Below are 27269 nucleotides of genomic sequence, written 5' to 3'. Positions count from 1 at the left end.
CTCTTCATCAGGAAGTTATATGGCAGCAAATGAAACTCCCGTTTAAAGCAATTAGAGGAGAAGGCATGCACAGTGGAAGTGCACGACGTCGAAGGAAGCAAAATCACATGGAAGCGTGGAGCACAACCCGGAATATTTACAGCCGTGTCCGCGCTCGACGTGGATGAATTATCTTGATAAAACCAGATTTAAAAAACGTTTGCCACAAACATACTCTCTAACACACACACACACACACACACTCACTCACACACACAGTCGCATATACAAGAATTTATAAATCCATCTCTTTATGGAGACACCCCCAAACACTGAGCTACACTGTATTGCAGTAGGTGTCGTAAAAGGCATGTACAATAAAGAAAATAAAAAAAGAAATACATTTTTTTTTCCCCCCCATCGATGACTGGCCGTGTAATCCTCAGCAAACTTTTTAAATCATGTAACAACTGCCCCTACTGATGACTACATTCAATAATGGATGAAAACAAAACCTTGTACAAAAGAAAATAAATCACTTATGGTATTAAAAATAAGAGTACAGTGTAAATATATATTCATATTTATAATTTTCTAACTGTATTTACAAGAAGAGAATGAATGAGTGAACAATGGTGCTCTTTGTCCCGTGGTACTGTTTTGTTTTTTTTAGTCTGGGTCTGAATGTTGTCCTGCACTAATGATGAAGGCTAATCAGTCCTCACAGTGGGTCCACAGTCCATTCTTCACCACCAGAGTGAAGAGTTCCTCCGACGCTGTGACAAATCGCCACTCCCGTTAATACAAAGTGCCCCGTTAACGCCGTCACCACCGCGAATCCGGGAAAACTGCTGCACTCTTCAGTCCGTGTGATCCAACACGTTCCTACGAGTCGACTCTGAGCTCCTTCCTCGCAGAGCACCAGTGTTTTTGTCTTTTTTTTTTTTTAGCTTCATCTCTGGGAATACGGGGAAGAAGAGTCCTACCCCCGTGAGGCAGGGAGCGAAGGAAATGTCAGAGTCTGTCTGAATGGAGAGGTGAGGTATCAGCGTTTCTTAATAGCTGCCCCGTTAGAGTGGGGAGGGAACTTTGGCAGACACGGCTCCTCGGCTCCAGCATCGTGACAGAAGACCGAGTCCTCGCCAGAGGAGCAGGTGGAGCTGCGGGTGTCGGGGTAACTGGGCGAGTATTGGTCCAGGGGCACAGAGAGCTCCAGATACTCCTGGAGGCACAACGAAGGGAAAGAAAAATCAACATCTCGCATTATACTTTTTACATTTCTGCTGCTTCTGTGCAGGATAACAGAGAGGAGGACAGACCTGGTTGGAAGTCATAGCCAGGCAGCGATCTAGATCCTCTACCAGCTGTTTGAACGTGGGTCTCTGTGAAGGCACGGCGTGCCAGCAGTCCCTCATCATCATATACCTGCAGAGATTCACAAAATGGCCGTCAAGATTATTCTGCTTTGATTATCAATAGACGTCTGCGTGCAGAGTGTCCAAAACCCTCTCATCTGCAGAAACAAAAACTAAAGTCGGAACAACATGTTCCAGTCGACGCCGACTCAGCCCTGGAGCAGGTCATTACACTGGTCTTCAAACAATAGTGTGGACCAGCACGACGTTGCTAAGCACCTGGAATTCTTCTGATATACAAGATCGAGTGGAACATAAATATTGATGCCAACTGTTTTGGGGGCAACGGTGAGACACGGAGCAGAGCTTTGCTTTGACTTCAACAGAATATGATATATAAAGTTTACAGTGTGAACGTTAAAGTGAAGAGACGGAACCGTTTTGTTTTCAAGACAAAACTCGTGTCAAATGAAAGGAGTAAAAATGCTTTTCTACTTGTTGAAGTAGACGTGAGCTCTTATTTTGTTATGGCTAACTTAAAATGTCTGATCCAAAACAGAACAATCCATTCCGTCTGCGTGGTGTCACTTCAGTAACTCCAACTCTTTAAATAACAAGGAAATGTAATCAGGAAACATTAACAAGAAAAACACAATGACAACTCAATGAACAGTAGAAAGAGAGCGAGCGGTGCTGGACAAGCTTAATCAAACATAATCTATCGACAGGGAAAAGCCTAATTCCAACAAATTGCAACCTAGAGTAGCGGGGACACATTTCATTCAATATATTGATTCCCCGTTAGTCCTTGTACACTTGGACAAGGACAGTCGTCCAATTACATGGCTTAAATTAGCAGGGAACTGCACAGAGTGATAGAAGAGGCGCTTCCTTACAGCTCGTGTGTGCACGTTGTGGGCTTGTCCATGCGGTGACCTTCCTTCAGTAACTTGAACAGCTCCTCCACTGGGACGCCGGGGTACGGAGAGCCTCCCAGGGTGAAGATCTCCCAAAGCAGCACCCCAAAGGACCAGCTGCAGACAGAAGCACACTTTAACGTTCACCTCACGTTTCCACTGAGGCCGAAGTGGAAAAGCAACAGCGCGCGGTACTCACACATCACTCTGGTGCGTGTATATCCGGTCAAACAGAGCCTCGGGGGCCATCCACTTGACTGGTAAACGACCCTGCAGGAAGGAAAGGTTTGCGTGTTACAGCTACGAAGAGCACTTTTTTCCCACAGATAACGATGGATGGATTGACACGAGCACTCACATTAGTTGTCTTCTTATAGTAATCGATGTGGTGAATATCTCTGGCGAGGCCAAAGTCGGCTATTTTCATCACACTGTCCTCCGTGACCAAAACGTTGCGAGCGGCGAGATCTCTGTGGATGCACTGCACAAATACAGACGCGCGTTACAGATCAGATCCGTTTGAAATTCTGTACGTGAGATACGGACGGTTTGTTTTTTTACCTTTTTAGAAGACAAATACTCCATGCCTCGAGCCACTTGGTAAGCACAGGACACCAGGTCTTTGATGGACATGTTCTCCACAGGGACCTGGTCTGGGTTGTAGCAGTACTCCATGCCCGGGGGCCGCCGAGCTCTCAAGTACTCCCGCAAGTTCCCCTTGGATGCATATTCCACGATCACGTACAGGGGACCTGGAAACAAGTCAAAGAAAATGATGCCATGGATTAGGGTTAGATTAAAAAAAATAAAATGAAACATTAAAGTGATAGTTCGGAATTTTGGACATAAGACCTATTTTCCAACTGTGTGATGGAGACGTCTGGAGACATTTTCAAGAAATTTCATTCAGTTCTTCTAGTTGCCGAGTTCGCTGATGCTATGGCTAGCGCAAGTCAATGGTACAGGTTAGCATGGCATTAAAAACACTCATACCATAAATTGCAAGGTTGGTTTTATTTCAAACATTCTATCAACACAGATATGTACATCGATAGTGTTTCTAATGCCATGCTAACTTGTATCATTGACTTGCGCTAGCCATAGCATCAGCGAACTCGCCAACTAGAAGAACTGAATGAAATTTCTTGAAAACGTCTCCAGACGTCTCCATCACACCGGCTGAGTTATAAATAAATAGGTCCAAAATTCAGAACTATCCCTTTAATACATGAGATAACATAAGAACATAAAGTGATATACTCTAGTGCAGGGCTGTCAAACTCATTTCCTCTGAGGGCCACATCAGCATCATGGTTACCCTCAAAGGGCCAGATGTAACTGTCATACAGAATAAATGTAACTAAATGTAACCAAATGTAATGTAAAATAAAGGTAACTACTCTGTAACGTATTGATAAATAACTTTCTGTATTTATTACTTATTTCACTCGTTGCATGATGCATATACAAAGATACACTGCTAACTAGTGGCGGTGCCTTCACTTTGCAGGTAACGCAATCACCGTGCATTGTGGGAAAGGTAGTTTATGGTCAACACACGCCTTAAAGCAACATAGACCTGTTTTAGCACTGATTTTTAAGACCAATTAATCACTCGCGTCCCACATAAAATGACGTGGGCCTCGAGTTTGAGGAAGTGAAATATATGAATAATGCTGTAACACTTTTAAAAACTCATGGACATACAAATAAACGCTTTGATTTTGTTGATTTCGTTCCAAAGTTGAAGTTAAGAGAAACGTCCTCAATGCTCTTTTTAAGTGTGGTCACGAGTTGTTTAATACTAATCCTGTTTGCATGGGGGCAGATGTCTCTTAGTTCCTCAGTCGAGTGTCAACAATCATTCATTCATTCATTCATTCATTCACTCACACTGGGTCCTACCATCCTGTGTGCAGGCTCCCAGCAGATTAATGATGTTCTTGTGCTTCCCAATGATCTTCATCATCTCCATCTCTGAGATCAGGTCTGACAGGTCTTTCTCTGTGGCATCAGCTGGAAAAAGTAGAGGGGGGGGGGGGGGGGAGTCATACAGGGGCAATTAGCCAGTGTTCTGATGGTGAAAAACACTCGAGAACCACTCAATTATCCAATGTATCAATCCAAAACTGTAATACACGACGAAGCACTCTTTCACACCAACTTACATTTCAACATTTTGACGGCGACCTTGGTCACACGGTTTGGCTTCTCCTTGTCCAGACCCAGCACCTCTCCCATCACCACCTGACCGAAGCAGCCTTCACCGAGTGGCTTCCCGAGGACAAGTCTGCGAAAGAAATTTCAAAGTTCAGTATCTGTCCGAGATACAAACCGCAGAAGTATTTTTCAGGGTTTTCTGGAGGACAGACCTGCTGCGAGAAAACTCCCAGCGAGGATCCTGGGGCAGCTCGTACTCCGACACCCCCGACAGCATCGGAGAGCCACTGGAGGAGAGGCGCGAGGGGCGAACTAGCATCACTCCAGAGTGGATGGAGGCGCTCGAGTCCACAGACACCTGAAGTGAATTAGACTGACATTATTCCCCTCATAATGAAACGGACATCAGTGATACGAGCTGATAACAGTGAAGAAAAGTAAATCTTAAATTTCTACGTGAAGGAAATCCACCCACACCACACGGAGTCTAAGCCTTCTTTGAATGGTCGTACTTACCTGCTGCACAAGACCTGCAGGCTCTACAATGAACCTGAAAGCTCTTTAAGTGCTTTTATTATGATTAGCTGCAGTGAAATCATTTACAAGTGAGTCAAACAAGTGAAATACATCATAAAAAAAGGTCCAGTGTGCAAGAATTATTGTAACAAACCAGACGTTACGTATTTAACGGCTTATTCTATGGTCACAAATACCAAAGTGTTTTTATTTTAAAGCAATTGCACAGTACACAAACATATTTATAGGTAGTTTTATTACATTTATGCCAAACAAAACCATGCCCTTAAATGTCACACACTGGACCTTTTCATGCCAAATTAATACCAATCTAAGCAAAGAAAGAAGAGGTGAAAAGGTGTAAATATTCCAAACCCCCTATCTACTTTCTGTTACCTGTCTGCGCAGTGGGATGCTTTTGGCCAGCTTGTGCACGGCCAGCTGACTGTTGAAGTCGCTTTTCTTCGACGAGGTGCGGATCTTGACGATGACGGCGATGGCGATCATGATGGCGATGAAGAAGAAGCCCACGCAGTAGATCACCACCTCCAGGTAGGTGTGGCTGGCCGGAGGGTAGTGTGTGACGGCTATAGGTGGTGGAGGGAAAAGCAAGGTGACAGGGGAGGGGAGGGGTGGGGGGTCAGCTGTCATGAATGAACCGACTTTACACACTCTTCAAGTACACAGAAACACAAATAAAAACAACACACGCACACACACACACACACACACACACACACACACACTGTGGCTAAAAACCAGAGCCTTTGACATGGACACAAAGTCCCTGAGCATTGGGTTTCACTCTGCATTCATTGTCATTGAATCACAGCTTAATCCAAATTGGGACAAACCCAAAGAACCCAGATTCTGTGTTACACAGGCCGACAGCGTTTCATTCAGAAAAACACAGGAAGCTGTTGTTTGGATATTCTGGGCGTGTGTGTATCGTTGTACAAAGGGTCTGACTTTTAGACAAATCAACATTTCACGCACACACAATGTTTGAGCACAACAAACCATTTCTACTTCAATGAATCTAACATCAGCTGATCATAAAGTGCCCATATAATGCTTAATCCTTTGCAGAGTCAAATCTTAATTGTGCATGCACGTTGAAGCACGTTCTAAGTCTGCAGCAAACATCATCCACAGAGAAAATGCTCCTCCTAAAGAGCCTGAAACTACTTGAAAACATCAAAGCTCTAACTTCACTGAATCGCACAGAAAATGGCTGCTCACCAGCTAATCTGCCTCAAAGTAACGCAGCAGATAAAAGCCCAGAGCGACTGTGGATACAGCAGAGTATGACGCTCAGACTTATCAGAGCAGACAGTGATGTTGAAAAGTGTAGCACTTCAATCTAACCCCAAATTAATGTAATGAAATGTACAAAATATAGGCACTTTAAATACTCAGTAAATCTACTTCTTTTTCCTTTTCGTTGTATTTTTTTTTTAATTGTGTGTTGGTGCTGGTAGTGCAATCATTACATCGATTGTTAAATGAAAACCTATTTATTTATGTGCTACATTAAAAAGCCCTAACATTTGAGAAACTGCTTTTAATTCAGATCTTGTTTTTTTCCTCCCGCTCAGTGAAAACACCAACATTTATTCATACCAACACAGGGGTGTAAACAGACTCCAGATCTGACACGTTGGATTGGGATGTGCCCTCGTGTACACGACACATTTATCACAAATATCAACTCTGAAGAGGATTCTTGTCGATTCTTATCAAGGACATCCCAAACCAAGGGTCCCCCAAACTGACTGAAGGGTGCGTTTACACCCCAAACCAACACCAGCAACACAAGTGAGCTGCACTTGTGCGAAGAGGCTGACTGACACGCGGCGCGATAATTGGACAAATGCCCGTTCCCAAGCTTCAGGAATGAGACACCAAGTCAATTATCAAAAGCTAGCCACTGTGCTCACAGCAGGAAATGACATTGGGAATACATGTCATTTGTGCCGCATGTCAAAGGAAATCAGCCTCACACCAAATCAAATGCAAACGGCAATTAGAGACAGTTCAAAGTAAAATCTGATCAGAGCTGCCAAACATCCCCTGCTTAATGCACAATGAGAAAACGACTGCACCTTTTTTAAATTTATTTTTTTAAACCATCAGGGGCAATCTGGGGTGCAGTGTATTCTTAACTGACAGGAGCCATGGATTGAACCACCAATGTCTGGTTAGTGGATGACCCACTTTACCCACTGAGGTTTTTAAAACATTAGTTGACAGACAGCTCATAGGTTGTTTGGCATTCCGTGATTTTATTTTGCAAAGAGCACAGCATGGCCCGAACCTCTTCCATCTACAGAGTCTAGATGGAGCAGGAGCCATGCTGAGAACAGGAGAAGGGGGGAGGTTTAGTAAATGGAACTTGGCACCGGCTTCCTCTCACATTTTCTTAAATAAAGTCAGCAAAAAGACTTCACTCTGGAAAATGTGAAGGTGGACAGCCAGGCTGGGGTCGCAAGGGAAAAGTTGGAAAAGAGACAGAACTACTGATACCTTCATAAACGGTCAACCATGCAGAGTGATGAGAGAACCCGATAGAATTTCCCGCCAAGCAGGTATACTCCCCAGCGTCATCAAAAGACACATTTCTCAGTTGGAGGATTTCCATTTCCTTGTCCGTGGTGTTAAGGCCAGCGGTCTAGAAAATAAAGGAAGCAGACCCAACAACAGGGCGAAGAGGGGAAAAGGAACCATGAGTAAAGGATTCTGAAAGAGAGAGGGAGTGGAGGAGCGTTCTCCTCCACGATCCAACACCATCTGCCCAAAAGGAACCACAGAGTGCCCCTGCAGGGGTCTCCCAGTATCTGTTAGTGGAGGAGTTGGTTAGGTCGAGTCTGGTTCACCCCATCACCACATCAAATACCTCAGTCTCATCTCTACATGCAAGAGATGGGCAACATGGAAAATTCCTCAGCAGAACAGAAGTCACGCTCAGATTTTTGCTGACGATGTGAACAAACAACAGAGGGTCTGTGAAGCATACGTGAGCAGGGGAGGACAGCTGGAAAAAAAAGAAAGAGAGAGAGAGAGAGAATCTGTGAGCCAGGCACACAGGACTTTGAAGGGCAAGGGAGCGAGAGTAATAGAAGAAGATGGCAAGAGAGGCCCTTATTAGGAGGGCACAGCACAGGCATGGAGCAGGAATGAAAACAGGTCCAACATAAACCAGAGACTGAACACTTTCAACTGTTCTGCTGGGAATTTTCCATAGCGTCATTTACAGTCAGGAGCACTGAGGCAGGAGAGAGGGAGGGAGAAACGAAAGGGAGGGAGGAGAGAAACAACTCAGGTTTTCTCAAGTTATATGGTCTTTCCCAGGTGGTCCCAGAAGTGTTTCCAGTGTGGCGTCCCTATGCAGCTGCGTGGTGGTGGTGGTGGTGGTGGTTACCTGTGGGCTTATATTTGGTGACAGTCAGCCAGGCCGACTGATTGGCCTCTCCTATATAATTGGAAACTTTACATATATATTCTCCACTCTCTTCCTCAGTCACATTGTAGAGGGTCAGCACCTGAGCGTCCAAGCTATTGACCCCAGAATGCTGGAAATAAAAATACAGTCATGTGCAGCACAGACAAAAGAAAGCAGTATCAGGTGTAAACGATTACCTACTAAGACTGTTCTGCATATTGATTCATCAGCAACATTTTACTTTTGATGTGTACCGAATACGGTAAAAGGATGGGACAAGGTTCAGCTGAAGGTCCAATGTGTTAGAATTAGAGACATCTATAAGTGAAACAGCAGAATGTGACAAACGGGAGAGTCCACGACAGAACTGGAGTGACTTTAAGCTTCTGCTTCAAAGATGCAGATGCAGAACAATGCTGGCCTCCATAAACCAATGTCTCTGCCTCAAGTATGAAAGACTTATCCTAAGGCTAAAAAATACCTTTGAAGACTGAAAGCATCTTCAATACTCTATTCTACCCGTCTGTACGGTATGTTACTTCCCTGGACCTTTAAAAGGAGGCATTAATAGCTTTTTTTAAATTAAAATAAACAAATGCACAACACTGCAGAGAAAAAAATATAACACAGGAATTGAAAATAGCAGGGTAGGTTAAATTGAACACATACCTTAAGGACACGGACATACGGCAAACCATCAGGACCAACGCGGCTCCCGTTGACCTCGATGTGCTTCAGCCACTGTATGTGCGGCTGAGGGTCACTGAACACCTTGCACTCAAACTCCACGTCACTTCCCACAGGTACGGTGCGATTGGCCGGCAAACCGGCCTGCAGGATCGGCCTGTGAGGAGAGCGCTCTGCGGGGGGGAAAAAAAAACGTAAACAAAGTTCTGATACGTGTAGACGTCGCTGAACCTCCGTCACGTCAAGGCTTGTACTGGAATCTTCTGAGGCTGACGGTGCAGTCACTTTAAATCACGGGTTATAATTTGCTGCTCGTGTGACCGTAAAACCACAGCAGATGGTCAAGCAAGTTCTCATCTGGAGTTGTTGCTGTGGTCTTACAGCCCTTCTGCGATGACCGATAACTCTCCAAAGTAAACACATGAGCCGAGAGTCCTGTGGGGACGAGGATGTGTGATAGAACTCTCCCCTCAGTGGAGGGATCTCCCTCTTTCATCAGGCTCTAGACATCTGGGGTCAGGCAGAACTCGAGGGACAACGTGACGGAGGAAGCGGAATTGCGATTTATACGAGCAGTTGCGTAAGAGCAAGGCGTAGGGGCAGCTCCTGGGGGAGTAATCATTTCTTCTCTCCATTGATATAGTGCTAAATCCACGAGTACACAGGCTCAATACATCAAATGAAGACTGTGAGAAAACTGTGAGATTCCACAGAAAGTTCTACACCAGTAACTACAATTACAGTAAGACTTACCAACGACATCGAGCTGGTAGGTGTGGTTGATGCTGCCATACTGGTTTTCCACCACACAGGTGTAGTTTCCCTTGTCAGAGGGAACTACAGACTCCATGATGATGGTCCACACATGGTCCCGGACCTAAAAACGTGGGGAGAAAGCGTCCTGTGATTTGCTGGAGCTATAAACATTGTTTTTGACATCATTTTAACAAGTCAATGATGTGAGATGTGATGAAATAAATATGATTTCACGTTCTTCCTTATATAATATTTACTTATTAATGCGGACCTAGAACGGAAGTACCAATAAACGCTGTTTTTTAGTGTGTATCTGCGTCATTACCTTGTTTATGAAGCCCTGAAGGTTCTAAACAAACAGTTCAGCCACTGCTGAGAACGCTGTGTTTTATTGTAATCTCAGGCTCAGCGAGATCTCTGAAAAAACCCGGTCTGGTTACGTAAACAGCGGTTCTCCTGAACAGCAGATCCTCCTGCTCCGGGCACTAGTCCGGGCACATCCGGTTGCGTTTACATTGAACCGCAGAAGAAGAATAACGTCCGTTGTGGAGGTGTCGTGAAGAAGCTATTTTTAAACACTGTTAAACAATGTTATAATGAGGAGCAGTGCATCCACCGTTCCAGAGGGGGGAGCTGTGCTTCTGAGAGCGGGTGTGCTGAATATGTCACTTCCGGGTACTGGCCAATCACAACACAGTTTATTTTCTGGGTGAGAGAGTTGAGTCTCAAATCTCGTGGCTGGGAAACAGCGTCAGAAAAGAGGATTTCTATCGGCTCATTTACAGCAACTAGGAGGTTTTTGACCATAAAAACAAGTTAATGTATGTAAGTAAATCTCCATAACTAACATATATGTGCAACAGGACCACTCTATGTGACCTTTAATAAATAGTTAATAGATATTTATTCTACTTTACAAGAAAAAGGGCCTTTTTTATTTATTTATGCAAGTGTGCCTCAGTGTGTCTTATTAGTGCCAACTGATGTCTGGCTCTTTTTTTTTTTACCCGAGACATGTCATAATTTTTCTTCCATAAATCTGCCAGGACCGGCAGTACGTGATTAAGCGAACAACCTCTAAGGCAATGGCAACATCAAACAATCAAACATGAGTATACGCAGACCAAGCTGCACGGTTTCCCTCGTTTAGGTAAAAACATGATGAGGGAGAGCAGCTGCACGCTTGCCAGATGTGCCGTGCTCGGCTTCGTATACATGTGGTCTACATTATTCCCTCCCTCCTGTACGTCTCCATGTAGATGATATGAACAATAGAAGTCTGGCCATAAAAGCAAGAGTGCGGGAGGGATGGCAGACGTCTCTGGCCGCTGAAGCAGACCTTTGCACCTTGACTTAAAAAAAACAACCAGCAGCCAGGTGGTTAAATGTGCTGCCCGGCTGTGTGGGGAGACTTGGGGAGAGAGGTGCAGGCAGCTGAGGGGAAACTCCTAAATGTGTCCCAGCTGGGAATGGAGACGGGCTAGGGAAGCACAAGACGAGGCTGGACTAGCCCACACCTCGATTCGAGGAGCAGATGTCGGGTAAGAAGACCGTTTCCGAGTCTCTGAACACGCACAAATATCCCACACCTGTAAGGCAACCGCTACTGAACACGGCCACACTTTCGGCAAATAGAGCTCAGCCTCACGATACATAATGAACACTTTGTCTGATAAGGTTGCGGATTCAGACCATAAATTATATTTTGCAACAGGAAACGACGGCGACGGCCGATTAATCACGGTTATCTCTCGCAGGACTCGTGATAACATTTACAGTAAATGATAGTGATAGAATAGATCCTGTTCACACCCCTGCTTTGTAAACCAAGAGACTGGTGTAAACGCTCTTATCGACCTTTACGGCACCACAATTTATAAGCGGTTTAGCGTCACACCTGAATACAACCTGTCTGAAAATGGGAAGATGCTGACATGAGTAATCACGCACGTCGTATATAACTGATACAGTGAGTATCGGGGTTAATTTACCTCCACATGGATGTAATTACAGAAAAGACGATGAAGTGACGAGCAGAATGAGGGCAGCCCGTGCTAGTTTTCATCCTCGCAGATAGCTAGGATTGCTCACCTGGAGGTACTTATTCCTATTTGTGGTTTAGGGTTTCATCTTGTATTGTTTCTCAGGTCAAATCTGAAACTTGTCTCTGCTTTCCAAAGTTCAGAAAGTGTTTCTTTCTCCAGGGGGAAAGTGTAGTCGTCTTAAGTGAGACGAGACCACAGAAACGCCTTCACTTTTAATGAAGTGATGAAGTGATTCAACTTAATAATGATAAAACATGTAATTATTAACCTTGAAGCCTCCAATACGATGGTCTCTCTTGAACTCCTTGCCATTTTTGAACCACTTCAGAGTAGGGATGGGATTGCCACTGGCCTGGCATCGAAACTTCACCGTCTTACTGGCTGGGACAGCGTGAAGCTTTTTCTCCATTTTTTCTGGGTGAGCCCATTGTGGAGCCATCGCTGCAGAATATGAGAAAACAAAACAGACGCAGAATACAATTATGGCTTCAATATATACAGGGAAAAAAGTGAAGCGTACAGACACTGCTAATCTACTGGAAATAGCATCTCTAAGGTTTACAGAGGTCCAAAGAATAGAAAATATCCATTGAGCAGCAGGTCTCTGGGTGAATATTTGGCCTCAGAGGAGAACGACAGAAAAGCAAGAGGAACTTGCAATAATTATTAAATGTCCACTTGGTAGAACCAAGATATGCAGAACACTATCTCACAACATCAAGGTTCCACTCCTTTCCTTCTACTAGGTGTCTTAAGTACCAAGTGGCAGGTGAGTGCATATTCAAAGGGCTTGCAGTCCTACATGGGTAAAGTCCTAAGTATCTTAAAATAAAAAGGAAATCCCTGTCAAACTATGGCTTCTAAACTGCCGTTGTTACATTTTGGCATGTTGTGTCAGGGGGATGAAACACAGGGAGTCACAGTGCAAACTCGGCCGCCGTGGTGGGCAACAGTAGCCCGATGATGAAGGCCGAGCATCTTAATTGCTCTATGGACAAATTGGAAGACATCTAATGTTAACCACAGTTAGTCATTGCGGGGACATTCCTCTTGTAAAAGCCGTCACCGAGGTAGTGAAAAGCCTCTGAATCAGAGTGAACTCATCCACCCAGAAAGATTCTCTCTTACACACACACACACACAGATAACACACAACACACACAGCAGACCTATAATTTAATTATGAAAGCTCTTAAATCACGGACTATACAGCACGGTTAGTCATATTCCCGTCACTGTGGCACAACAAGACAACAGTAACCATGAAGAGATGAACACTTACGCAGCAGTTTTTGACTGCCCAGCAGTTTGGCTTCCTCTGACGAAGACTCCTCGTCTTCATCGTCGTCCTCCGACGAGGCCAGGGTTTCAACTGGGGAAACACAAGTGTAGACGTGTGAGGCTGAAGAAGACAACTCGTACTTATACCGAGCTGTGGTATATTTAGTGATAATCATTAGACGTCAGAAGACATTAAATAAGAAAGAAAAACCCATTTGAGGGCAGATAGACAACATGTACATAGACTCAGGGCTAAAATTCAAATTGCAGTATAATTTGAAACATATTCTAGGGCATGTATGTACTTTTGTGCAATTTAGTGTTCCTTCTCCTGGGCAAACAATTCAAACATTTCCACTTCAGTAAGGTGCCTGTGGCTCGGCACGACACAGCTCTGATCACGACGCTCCTCTCCTCCCAATTCATACCTTGGTAAATAGTTGTTACGGCGTTAGGTAAATGTTTGGCTTTATTTGAACCAAGTGGTGACATGATTTTGCTGGTTAGATAATCGACAGGGAAAATCCTGACTGTTTTGTAGTGGTTATATGGGCGTACAGGGCGCCATGTGACGTCATCAACTAATGTCAACATCCATCTAATGTGATCTGATCACATGTGGACAGTTCTCAGCTCAGCCGATGTACCCTCTGTACCACTGTAGCTTTACAATAAAGCAAAAACAATGCTCATGCCTCCGAGATAACATACGGTTTTCATTTATTTGCGGTTACCATGACTGCCTCACAGTCGTCTCCTCATATTGTTAAAACCTCATATCATGGCAGAGCCTGGGCACTTTAATTTTTTTAGTCACAGCTTCCCCTAACGATTCTTCTGCTCTCTCACACACATACACTGACAGACACACCTGTACCCTCAGACAGCTTTAAACCATACCTGTTTTTGCAAACAGAAAATCACATCTGTGCAACAGGATGGGAAACTAAGATCTTATCCCAAGCGGTCATGGGAGATGCATCCATGGTGCGTGGACAGAACACTGTCTATTTGTGATTAGATCTCTCAGGAGAGATGTTCATATCTGGTCTGAACAAGGCCTGATGAACTCCATGCATGTGTGCATTGTCAATCTCGATGGGTTTATCATCTCATATGCGCTCTAATGACTGTACATATTCATATAGCATTAATACATTCATTTAAACATTTACAGTTTTAGGGATGCACCGATTAATCGGCCAGTGACCGGAACCGGACGATTTTCACGTGATCGGCCGCAATCGGCCGATTTTAATAAGCCGATCAAATGAACCCGCATCGCGCAGCATCAGCAACACACGCGGCTACACGCACATGTAGTAGAGTGTAGGGCTGGGCGGTATACCGGTTCACACCGAATACGTTTTTTTCCCCATATGAAATGAATTTTTAATATACCGCCATAGCGGTGTATTGATTACACAACATCCGCGCAGCTGTGGCGCTGTTGTCTGCTTATCGAGTGAGCGCGCTCTGCATGTAAACGTTTCATTAATGTTTATATATTTGTGAGGTCTGCGCTCTTGGTCATTAGATAATTTACTTGTGTGTAGGTACTATGTTGTGAAACATGTTTATACTTAAATAAACTACACATACAGGTAGTGATTCGTGTTTGTATTTTTAGTTGGATATTGGATGCTAACTGATTGTATTTCTGTTAAAATGTTATATCAAAGAAAATATATATCTCTCTGTATGCTGTAAAGTGGTTTAAAAAATTGAAATCGGAATCGGCTAAAATCGGTATCGGCAGGTCAAACTTCTTGAAAAATCGGAATCGGCCCCAAAAATGGCAATCAGTGAATCCCTATACAGTTTTATTAGGACTCGTCTGTGTTTCTAGATCTTTACCTGTGACGTTAAAATAGAGGCTGTGGTTGCCAAAGGTGGTGCACGCGTACAGACCAGAGTCCGTCAACTCCACGGTCTCAATCTCCAACTGGCCGTTACGGATGCGCGTGTGCGCTCCATCGACTACGGCCACGTGGTTTTTGGTCCAGTTGACGGCATGGAGTTGCTCCTTGGCAGAGCAACTCAGCTCCAGACGATCTCCGAGATACCGCGTGAACAGCTCTGCTTGCGTCTCCACAAGCACTGCAAAAAAAAAACATAGAAGCACATGGTTTTAGAATTAATCTGCTCAGAAGGGATTTTAACACCACCTTTAAACAATTATAAATACAATGGAAACAAACAAGGTTACCACACTAGAATATCCATATGCAACAGGATTATTCCCATTGAAATACACTGCATCACATCATAGACTGAATATACAGAAGCAGCTGAGGAACAGTGTTTACAACACATTCGACTGAGCTCGATCTGTCCTGTAAAACTACTTCAATCATGAAACAGCAACCAAAAGAAAGCAGAAATCAGCTTCTGTGATTAACCCACAAAATTAAATTGCAAATTAGTCAAGGCCGTATCGTCAGCCAGGCAAGGATCTACTTGGGAAGGAAGGTGAAATTCAATTAGAGGAATGAAGAGAGGGGAGGCATCGGTGAACAGGACACCTGAGCCACACTGTTCTAAATGACTACATAGTCTGCAAGGGGGGAGGGATAACCTCATTATGCTGACACGTTGTCCATCACATTGGTGTTGTTTGTCTTGTTACAAAAGGTAAAGATCATTGCTGGTCAACACACAGGATCGAGATCACACTTACAGTGTGAACCAAAAGGCACACAAGGCACTACATGGATGACTGAATTTGGGAAATAATGACTCTGCTCACAATCAGTTTATCTTAACATCATTTTTAAATCAAGTAAATAGTCTTGGATTATTAGTAATTCTGCATCATACCAAAACAATCTGACAAAGACCCAGGTTTTTCCATCGTTGGTCTCCCCTTAAACAGACTAAACCATTCAAACTCTGTGACAAATTACTATTCGCCAGACATGTATTTTGATTAACTGGGTTTAAGAGAAACCAATGACTGCCAGATTGTGGTACAGGGAAATATATAGGACCCTACCCATGAGAGACTTAGTGTGGTCAACTCTTCCCTATTTCCATCATGGTAAGATTTGGTTTGGTACAGTACGGTCCAGTTTGGAACGGTAAAGCCCTAACTTGATAGGCAGGTGTGGGCTATGTCCAATGACCACATAGTGAGACGTGGTGCTGCTGTGATAACAACAAAAGTGACACAACGGACAACAATAGAGGACATCCAGCAGCTCTTATTGTCCTACTAGAATAGAACAGACTGCAGCTGTTTGCCTCGACTTCCATGGGAATAGCTGCACCAATCGCAAGGGATTTCAGATTTTCTGTTGCCCAATCAGCTGACTGTCGCGGGTAAAGCCGGTCTAGCTCCACCCTGTACTTTTACTGTGGTAAAAGAACAGTTGGGGCCAGTTATTTTGGGACTAACACAAAAAAAATCTGTCCGCGCTGTACAAAACCCAACTGAAATACTACAGGTCAAGAGGAAAGGAATTGGGCTCGTAACCGTAAGCGAAGGTCGCCAGTTCAAGTAATAAGGCTGGGTTAAATGCAGAGGTCAAATGTACTATCACTAATTGCTGTGTGTGCAAAAATGTGTCATTCTAATTGAACCTAGTTGTGTAATTTCTCTGGTTGAATTGACTTTCATCCAAGGAATGAAAGGATGGAGGTTTTTTTATTTTACTTGTGCATTACAAATATGAAAACAAGATCTGTGACATTGTCTTTTGTTTAAAACCAATAAAATAATTGATTTAAAAGGAATCACTTCCTCAAAATTAAATAAATGTGAATGATTTCCAGAACTCGGCGCCTGTTTGTTTAACACATTTCCTCCCAACAGGAAGCACATCTATGCAGCACGACCTCAGAACACCAGCAAACCCCGCTAATCCCTCCTCCACCATCACAACAAAGACTTGCAAACAATGAGAGGGAAGAGCGAGCGGGGCGAGCGAGCCAGTGAGCATGTGCACAGGAGCGGACGAGAAAGGGCCTGCAGTGGCAGGTTCTAATGCAAGTTGCTATGGTGACCCCACTTGGGTCTTGTAAAGGTATTTCCTGGATCACATATGTCTGACAGGCTCTTAATCCCAGAAGGAAAAGGGGCCGGGGGGGGCAGGATCAACTTTCTCCTCAAAAACAACACTACTAGGGAGGAGAGAGAGAGAGAGAGAGCAGAACACGTATTTAGAGATGAGCTCAAACTCTTTAACCCAGACACACCAGGTCTCAACTGTGTGTGAGGCCACTCAGTGACTCTGTGCGCCTGCCTTCTAAAACAGAGATGCCACTGATAAGGCTGTGTCAACATCCCAGCTGTTAATCTGGCTGCAGACATCATAAAAACGCCCATAAAAGCTGTCAATTTAGCTAGTTGCTTTACTGTGGGTAGATCAGGACCATTTGTGCTTCTGTGATAACCTACGAGATTAAAAACACACCGACTTTACTTTTTTTTCCTGACCGTCTTTGCGTGAAAATTATTTACACAGTCTTTGTACCTTTTAAATCATTTCTTGAAAAGTTTATTTTGGAGTGCGTCATCTCAGTAAATCCTACCGCTATTGCTACGACTGGATTACGATGGATTAAGAGGACCGTATTTCCAGAGAAAGTAACCCATCTGGAATGGTGGAACATGTGCGCTTCCAACCATTTGGGGAAAAAATGACTAATATAAATTGTGAAAATAATCTTCATGACCAAAGCGTTGAGGGTTTTAAACCTGGAGGGAAAATGTCACTTGTCCGCAAAGGTCTGTAGAGTTGGCACCAGTTTATCTGTGGGACCTTCTTTGACTACGAGATAGGAAGCAATACGGCGCGTGAATGACCTCTGGGATTTCCTGCTCTCGCTGGAGCGACGGGTTGAATGCATTGAAGTCAGGACGGCCGAGGCTCTGCTGTAGCACAGCGAGAAACATGTCTGTGGCTCGTGTTCTGCCGATTTCACCACAGCAGAGTGGACGAGGGTGACAAAGGGCTGGACTGACAGGAAGCCAAAGGAAAAGGGACAATGCCTATTAGTAAGCAAGACAAAAAAAAAATCTCTGAGTGAGTTTCCCTCCTGAAAGCACTCCAGTGGAGGATCTTTTCATTCCTAAATGAGCTGCTGACAATCGGCGTGGATTATCACGTGGGAGCTACAACGATGACTATGCACTGCAGTGCAAAGTGCTGCGATTGTCATTCAAATGAGTTCACTTACATTTAGACTTCAATTACGCCTTTAATGAACAAACCCAGTAAAACCGGGGCAGACTGAATGAACTATGCTGCCGGTACTTTCTTTCACTGTAATGCAGTTCATATGAATCACAGTCCTTCAAAACTTGACTTTTAACCATGAGAAATGATCATGTTACGATGTTTAGATCAGAGGGATTTACTTTTAAAAGAGGATTTCCTCTGGTGTTTTCACCAAGACTCAAAGCAGTTTGTTTTTCCTAATGTGAACCGTCTACTTTTTAACACAAGTTAATAAGTAAAAGTGTGGAAAGTGTGTTCATTTTAACAGTGTATCCAGGTTTAGCATCAATCATAAAGCGCTCTTCAATTCACATCTTAGTGTTTGAATATTGTTGTAATTGTAGTTTTTTTTTCTCCTTAGTATTTTTGTTGTTGCCTTTCTACTAAGGGTTGATATGAAAAAGATAACGCATTAAAGTATATCGGTTAATGTGACAACACAGTGTCATTAACAAGTGACGGTAGTTATTCTTGACTGAAAATTAGAGCTAACCCTTAAATTCACACTGTGTGATTTACTGGGCCCCACTTTCTCTCTGTTGAGAGGCTTTTTTCAGCTCGACACTAAAGGCTCACTGGCTCTTTTACTGACGGCAAAGCATGGAATCAAAACAAAACAAATTTAATCCTCAGAGGAACAACAAATAAATGCTTCACAAACTCTGGAGTGATTTTACAGTTTCTCTGAGGGGTCACACAGAGGAAAAGAGGGTGTGTAATCATTTGAATGGGCCGTCCATGTGGCCCTTGAAGGGACTCAATGAACTGAATTTGTTCAGGGAATATTCTTTTCTTATGTGAACAAGACACAACAACAGCCCCTCCAACACAAACAATGAGAGTACGAATGAAATACGGCCATTTCCATACAGCTATTTTGTCTCCTCGCCCAGAACAAATAGGAATGCAACCAAATGCTTCTGCTGTGATTGTTTGTCGACAGCTGAAGCCATCCGTCACCCAGCGGGGGAGCGGGGGGAAAGTGAAGCATTCCCAAGCTAAAGTCTGCAGGGGAGCGGAGGGGAAAAGCACAGAGGCGCATAGATAGTACCTGGCCATTTGGTGATTAAGAACTTTGTGGTGTGTAAATGTATCAGACCTCCCCCACCCCAGAGGAGATTTATGGCTCACCTTAGAAGACAAACATTCTCCCAATGAAACCCTATCTTTGAGGATAAGGGAGGGCTCAAAGTAGCATCTTCTTTCCTTTTTTTCTAAAAAAAAAAGGGGATAATTTATAGTTTCCCTGGCAGTTAACTCCTCTCTCAGTGACAACAAATACCTTTTCATTACAAAGGAGGAGAGGAGCAGGGACTTGTGGGTAGTGGGGCTGCCCTTGGGCTACACATGGGAGTCATTTTCTCCTCCCTGTCCCACTGCTGGCTTAAACACAGCCACACCAGGTTTATTTTAGGGCTTACAGCCTAAAAGAGACCCTCTAGCTTAATTACTCTAATTATAATGCCGAGCTTTATCATATTCTTTTGCTGCTCTCCACTTCCGACTGTGGAGTGTAAACATCCAAACCCGTCTGCCCACAAGTCCAGGCAGCTATTACACTGCTGGACCAAATCCAAGAGACACATTTTTAAGGATTCAATTTCAGTGCCTTTCTTTTTTTTCCCCTTCTCCTTTTCAGAAGTGAACTTGTGCAAGAGCCAGACGAGGCGAACTCCTCAAAGTTGTGCGGTTTCACTTTAAGAACAAAATAGAAAACCATTTGACCAAACTTCTGTCAGTAAGATTTACAGGGAATTCCTCATGTTTCCAGAGGTGTGAATCTGTTCTGTCAAGGGGAATCAAAGGTTGTACTAATAGTCAGAGATAGAGTTGTGCTACATCTGGCAAATTCAAAGAGCACAACATCAGACTCGAGGAAAACGGGGATGTGGGGGAATGGTAACGCTACAAAGGACAGATTTCACCAAAGCCTGGAGTGTGTTAGAATTACATTCCTGCACCAAGAACAAAGCTTTGATTATGAAGGGACTGTTTCTGAAGGCAAGAAAGTCAAAAGAAGTCAGACTTTAAAGTGTATTAGTTCAAAGACACAATATTGCACAATATTTATTAATACTGCAACCAGAACCAGAAAACAAACGGGAGCGTTATTATCAACTTACCTTCATCAGCGTTGGCCGGTCGACACTGGGTTTTTAAAACTTGGGCAAATAAAGCCAGGATCAGAAGTACACTTTGCCTCATCAGCATTCTGCTGAGGGAGCTACAACTTAAGACTGCTCTGCGACTTGAACTCCATTCAGACCTTTGGGGCATCAGCGGTGGCTCAGTCACAGTGCTCGCCTAAAGACAAATAGACAAATAAACACATTAGACAATAAATACAAAACAATACCACACACACACACACAAGACAGAAATAGTCAATTCAAGCCTTCAAATTACTTATGTATGGCTCGATTAATCTGAATCTAGCCAAAATAATACGTTATCTGCAAGTAGTTAAGGAAATTCCTTGGTCATCAAATAATAAGAAGAGAATATTCTGTACTTTTGGAGGATACTTTAGCGTTTAGGGCTGAAAAAACACAGATAAGAAACCACAGCGTCAGCCTTGCCTCAAAGTCTGATATCTCAAGTCAACAACAAGCAGAGACGCCATGCTCCGATTCCTCGGAATAAAATGCTTTGTTTTCAAAACTTGAAATCAACTATTAAAAGTCAGAACTCCTTAAGTCTGTCATCACACGGAGATGGTGCCCCATCAAGTTTCTGGTTCTTGTTATTGCTGGATCTCTTTTGGAGTTTTTTTTGATAATCGATAATCGGTTTGAAGCTTTTTTCATGATTAAAACTAGATTTCTGATTGTTTTAGCTTCTTAAATGTGAATATTTTCTTGGGTTCTTTGCTCCACATAAACAAAGAAATCATTAAAACTGAATCATTTTGGTTTGTGGACAAAACAAGACATTAGAGAACATTATCATTTCCAGCTTTGACAAACACCGATCAACGTTTTTTTATATTTTCTGACTTTTTAAGGACCAAATGATTCATCGATTCATCGAGAAAATAATCGTTAGTTGCAGCTCTAAGTTCAACATAATGTAATTCTCTCCAAAACGGGGCATAGAGTGGTTGACCATCACGTGCACATCTGCTCGCATCATCTGACCACTAAGATTTACAGTTGCCCCTCAACCCCTTAACCCCCCTTGAGAAATGTGTTTTAGGCCAAAAAAACCTACTGCCTGCTACACGACACCCTTGTAGAAAGAGACCTCCATGCCACCATCTCCACACTGAGAGATCTATCACCTAACAGTTGGTTTTGCTCCTGCAGCCATTTGCTAACACGAGTTGACAAGAAGTGTCAAACCAAATGCTGCTTTTCTTTACTCTTCTTAATCCACTCTCGAAAACACACACGTGTCACAAATGAATACTAATGGAGTCACGAATGAGTTTAAAATATTGTTAAATCAACAGATTCAAGAGCCACATCTGGATCATCAAAGAAAAAAAGCCTGCTGGTGATGTTCTGAAAGAGATGTGCAGCTGTAGTGATTGTTTGTGTGAGCACTCATCACTGAAACGTCATTGTGTTCTCCTCAAAACCAATTCAATTTCTCTTTCCAAGAAAGGTCTAGTGTTCCAGCAGCTGAGCTAGGTCAGGGGGGTCCGAGGAGGGATAAAGAAGCTCGGTCATCGCAGCCTCGTATGCGAGTGAGTCAGTGTTTGGGAGAACTCCAAGAAAAAGCTGCCAGACGGAAGGAGCCGCGAAGAGCAGCCGACCAACTTCCCCGGGACCTGGTTTTCTAAAGCGTGTGACACAACACTCAGTCATACTACGCTCCCATGGGATCACAGGTCAAACATACACAGCGTCTTACTATCCACACACACACAGCAGGTTCAGATTACACAATTTTAACTGGTGAGTGGGTCTGAGTCACACACACAACCCCAAATTCCTTTTAACCGTGATACTAGTATTAGAATAACACACTGTCGCTAATATTTAGAGCTGAAACGATTAATCGATGCATCGATTACCAAATGAATCGCCAACTATTTTGATAATCGATCATCGGTTTTAAGCTTTTTTCATGATTAAAACAAGATTTCTGATTGTTTTAGCTTCTTAAAAGTGAATATTTTCTTGGTTTCTTTGCTCCACATAACAAAGAAATCATTCAAAGTGAATCATTTTGGTTTGTGAACAAAACAAGACATTCGAGAACATCGTAATTTCCAGCTTTGACAAACACTGATCAACGTTTTTTTAACATTTCCTGACCAAAAGATTCATCGATTAATCGAGAAAATAATCGACAGATTAATCGATTACCAAAATAATCGTTAGTTGCAGCTCTACTAATAGTCAATCACTGCTTCAGGTGGATAAACATGTAGTAAAGGGTTTATTTGAGGCATAATTAGACTCAAAAAGCGAAGTGTAAACCTTTCCAGCAGTGGGTAATGTCCACAGAATGAATGTTACTTTACGTGTGTTAGTGTGTGAACACGTTCAGTTAGTTTTCTGGGAGTGTGAGGGTTTTCTAAATTACAAACACTAAACGTGGATCAGGCAGAAATGTAGATTCTCAAATTCAGGGCGCTCGTCGTGAAAATACTGGGGATTCTAATGCTTTCTAAAGAAGAAAACGTGGAAAATAAACAGGGTTAAACTAAACAGATTAGAAAATGCGAGACCCATTTAGCTTCTCTCATTATACAAAGACAAAAGCCACCAGCCTAACCCATAACATGACCTGCACCATAATTACTGTCGACTGTCATCCATGCAGAAAATTCCTGCGCTCCCAGAGTCTGTACCCCCTTCCTCCCCAGCTCAGCGTGCACTGTGAGCAGCCAACACGACGGGTCTGCAGCTCAGTGGAGATAAGAGCATCAGACTATTTCCCTAAGGCTACTGTTTTCACAAAAACACACACCTTTTTTCTCCCCGTCTTTGCAGCCTCGCAGTCTGAACCGACGGTTCACCAGCAGCGTGTCACGGCAGGGAGATCGAGTGTCATGTGCAAGACTACACTCAAATGTAGGACTCAAGTTATTTGATGCTGTGCCATTTGGTTCGCGCTCAAAGAGGAAGTTTCCACATGCGTGGTTAGATCGAGACGCCGCCGCGCTATGATCCTGGGGGGCGTTACAGAGACACGCAGAATTAAATCTGAATATTTTCAGACACATAAGCGACTTGATTATCCATCAACAGTTTTTTTTTTTCAATAATTAAAACAAGAGTTGTGAGAACATCATTTCAACATTACAAGGTTTGGGAATCACAGATCCTGACATTCTCTGGACCAAAGATGTAATAGATTAATTTAGAGCTGAAACGATTAATCGATTACTAAATTAATCGCCAATCGATAATCGGTTTGAAGCTTTTTTCATGATTAAAACTAGATTTCTGATTGTTTTAGCTTCTTAAATGTGAATATTTTCTTGGTTTCTTTGCTCCACACAACAAAGAAATCCTTAAAACTGAATCATTTTGGTTTGTGGACAAAACAAGACTTTAGAGAACATCCTAATTTCGAGCTTAGACAAACACTGATCAATGTTTTTTAACATTTTCTGTCATTTTATGGACCAAACGATTCATCGAGAAAATAATCGACAGATTAATCGATTACGAAAATAATTGCTAGTTGCAGCTCTAGATTAATCTCACAGATTAGTCAACTATTAAAATAAGACCTATGGGTGATTATACTTGCTAGTAAAACTAACTTTATAGTAATTTTTACAAAGATTCAGCTCAATTGGAACTGTCGTGTAAAAGAAAGAGCAGGACTATTCCTCGTAACCTTTGGTTCAGGAGAAAACTGCTTTCCTCCCTGTGGACATTCTGCTTTTTTTTTTTTAAAAACTTCCTTTGTTTAGAACACAACATTAGAGCTTCGTATAACACCAGGCCTGCCACTCAGGAACCACACTTCATGACGGATGCAGAAGTGATGGGGTCCTCTGAGAGTTTAAACATTCAACTGAGACGACGTGCACTGAAATTAAGGGACAATTCCAATTCCTATCTTAACCCTCAATCTTAACCCTTAATCTTAACTGGCCTCAAAACCAAGTGTTGAGGGTTATTTTGTCACTTAGAAATGGGACACCCCTTAAATGCAGATACGTCTTCAGACTGTAGGGGGCAGAAAAACGCCAAAGCTGCGTCCAGTCTGTCAACTCCAAAAAAGAAGAAGAAGAAGAAGACATTTACGTCAGGATTATTTATTCTGATCCGTTTGTCAGTCAAGTTATTAGGTTGTCAGTTAGTTATAAGATGATACTCATACAAATATTCAGCTGACAGTTACCACACACCACGACTTATTGAAAAGTAAACCACACCGGCCGACTATTGACAAAAGATGGTCAAATAAAAATAAATGTTACGCAACAATGACGTCAGTAATCCATAATATGGGCCTAAACTAAGATCATTTTTATATCTCTATTAACAAAGAAAATACTTCATTTGTATCGCACTCGCTTCGCTGCTTTCGACTCCATCTTTCTTATGTGAAAACACGCAATGCATTCTGGGTAGCCCTTGCTCCCAAGGGTGGTCTCTGAAAATCTCAATATTGAGGGCGATACAGCCCTTAAACTTGGCCTCAACTTAATTTTTCTGAGAATCGGGACAGAACTTGGACTAGAGGGAGAACATTTTTGAGATTGAGGGTTAAGAAAGGAATTGGAATTCACCCTAACTGTTGAGGTTTGGTTAGTTTGACACTCGAGGTTTAAAGGGATGGATAGAAAACTTAGAACCTCGTTCGCGTTGTTGTGATGTAAATGGAGAAGGCAGAAACACACAACAGTGACACTTGCACACTGTGTGTGTGAAATACGTTCAGTGGTTTTACTAGCGAGGAGTAAATCAATTACATATGGATGTTTCTTTCTTTCTTTCTTTCAGCTGTATTTGTTCACGTCAAAACAATGCACAAACTGTGTTCCAGTTCCCCCGTCTCCGTCTCTCTCCAAACAAACACAGGCCAGATTCATACTTTCTGTGTCATCATCTCCATGTCCACCGCGGTTCACCCTGACCCCCAAACACACACCAGCACTCCCACATTTTGTCGTCCGTGGCCGTGCAGACCATGTTATGCATTGATCTCGCAAGTCACCATTAAACCCAGTTGGCGGCGCCCGGCGCGCTCTTCTGATGGAAGGGAAGAGGACGGTAACCATGGACACATGCTTGGGGCTACGCAAGGAGGTCTGCCAGTACAACTCACCTGGACGATCCTCCACTCAAAGGAAAAGCGACTGGAATATGAGACCAAATCCATATGTGGTGGACTACACTGAGGGAGGGAGAACCTTCAAATCCCCTACTTCAATAAGCCAGAATGTTCCCTTTAAGATAAGGACTAGGATGAATGGATAACATCATTTCAAACATGTAGTCTAGACTTTCAAAGACATGCTCTGGATCCATGAAGCAAAAACATCTTTCAGACAGCAGGACAGATTGTCTTTTAACTGCAAATCAGATTTATGTATCCAGACGAAACCAATCCAGGTAATGACGCAGTAGTACCCCCTTTATTTATTTGTTACATGGCTTTCAAACAAGGATGGAAGAAAGACAGAGGTGAATCATCTCGCTCTCCAAACAACTGATTTGTCAAGTGAACAGCACAGATATCCTGGAGAACTGGTGCGTTCTGTGATAACAAACAGTTTCCAGGAACAAAATGGTTCGGGCCTAATGTGCAACAGTGAAAATCTGATTTGAATTGCATTTAAAGCGTTAAAAACAAACAACAAAAAAAACACACACACACACACAATACCCCATGTGTTGTGTGTTTGTCCCAAAAAAATCTGGATCAAATCATGCAAAAATCAAGGCCTTGCATTCGTGGTTCTAACTTAAAAGATCACTAACTTAAAGAGATGAGAAGAGACATTTGATGTCGCACAAATAATAAAATTATCCAAATCATGTGACATCTGCTGTTTACGTTGTTTACACAAGTGACCCCCCCCCCCAATCACAGAAAGAACCAACCAAACCATATTTTGTCCACTTTCTGAACTTTGTAGAACATAAATCACATCACCATGTGTGGCTTTACCGGATGTTACTGTTTGAGTGTCTCAGCGTTTAAAAAAAGGTAAAATAGCTGATGTGTGTTAAAGTGTAAATTAAAAAGGTGTTTTAAGCAGGATCCCGTGTTATATTCGGGCCTTGTGTTTTAAACCTCCTCACTGTCGACACACAGCACAAGAAAAAGCACTATTTTTTTTCCTAACGTGTCCCACAGAAAAACATGTGGCTTAATGTGAATAAATTAATTTTTAATTATCCCGGTCAATAAATGTTGACAATTAAAAAAAAAAAAAAAAAAAACACATTTAAAGTTAAAACAGCAGCAGGTCCTCACCTTCAGACTGGGCCGGTGGAACAGTCCGTGTTGGGCACAAATTGGAGGATGAAACCAAACTGGAGTAAAACGGTAAATCCAGGTATAAACGTGTGTTAGCAGCTCACGGACTCCTAGCTAACAAGTTTGCGCATACTTTTGCCAAACTTAACGGGGAGAAGAAAGAATGCGGGTCCCCCTCCACCCCCGAAAGAGCAATAAGCAACAGAGCGGGAAAAAAACTTCACCAAATAAAGCCAATTTAAATCAGTTTGTTTGTTTCGTTTATGTTTTTTTCTTATTTTCTTTAAACGACGGGCTCTGTTTTCCTTCGCGACGAGCTTGTTTTAACGTACCGGGCTAAACCTGGAGAGAGCGCCGCTGTTCTTTCGTCCCCTTGATCCCGAAAAGGTTCCGTCCGCGATGAAACCAAGTGTCCTCGCCGCCGAAAACTCTGTCCTAAAGTAGACGAAAAGACTCTGACGGCGATTGGGTTAGATTTCTTTCTTTTACTTTTTTCTTTAGAAAATCTTAGA

At 42.9% G+C, this 27269-nt stretch overlaps 1 protein-coding gene across 1 annotated transcript; it reads right to left on the bottom strand.

The window, feature by feature from the left end:
• fgfr1a (fibroblast growth factor receptor 1a) lies at window positions 1-27269 on the bottom strand. Its single transcript, XM_083902425.1, has 18 exons — window positions 26755-27269; window positions 20484-20664; window positions 14996-15238; window positions 13140-13229; window positions 12126-12298; window positions 9810-9933; window positions 9039-9229; window positions 7454-7598; window positions 5324-5514; window positions 4624-4769; window positions 4420-4541; window positions 4157-4267; window positions 2813-3003; window positions 2610-2732; window positions 2451-2521; window positions 2231-2368; window positions 1299-1404; window positions 1-1201 (listed from the first exon to the last, which is right to left on the bottom strand). Exons 2-18 carry the CDS (start codon window positions 20635-20637, stop codon window positions 1025-1027), a joined length of 2496 nt encoding a protein of 831 aa, XP_083758551.1. The 5' UTR covers window positions 20638-20664; window positions 26755-27269; the 3' UTR covers window positions 1-1024.

The sequence above is a fragment of the Microchirus variegatus genome, assembly GCF_963457635.1.
Source record: "Microchirus variegatus genome assembly, chromosome: 16".
In the NCBI taxonomy this organism is placed as follows: Eukaryota; Metazoa; Chordata; class Actinopteri; order Pleuronectiformes; family Soleidae; genus Microchirus; species Microchirus variegatus.
This window is presented reverse-complemented; position numbering and strand designations above follow the sequence as displayed.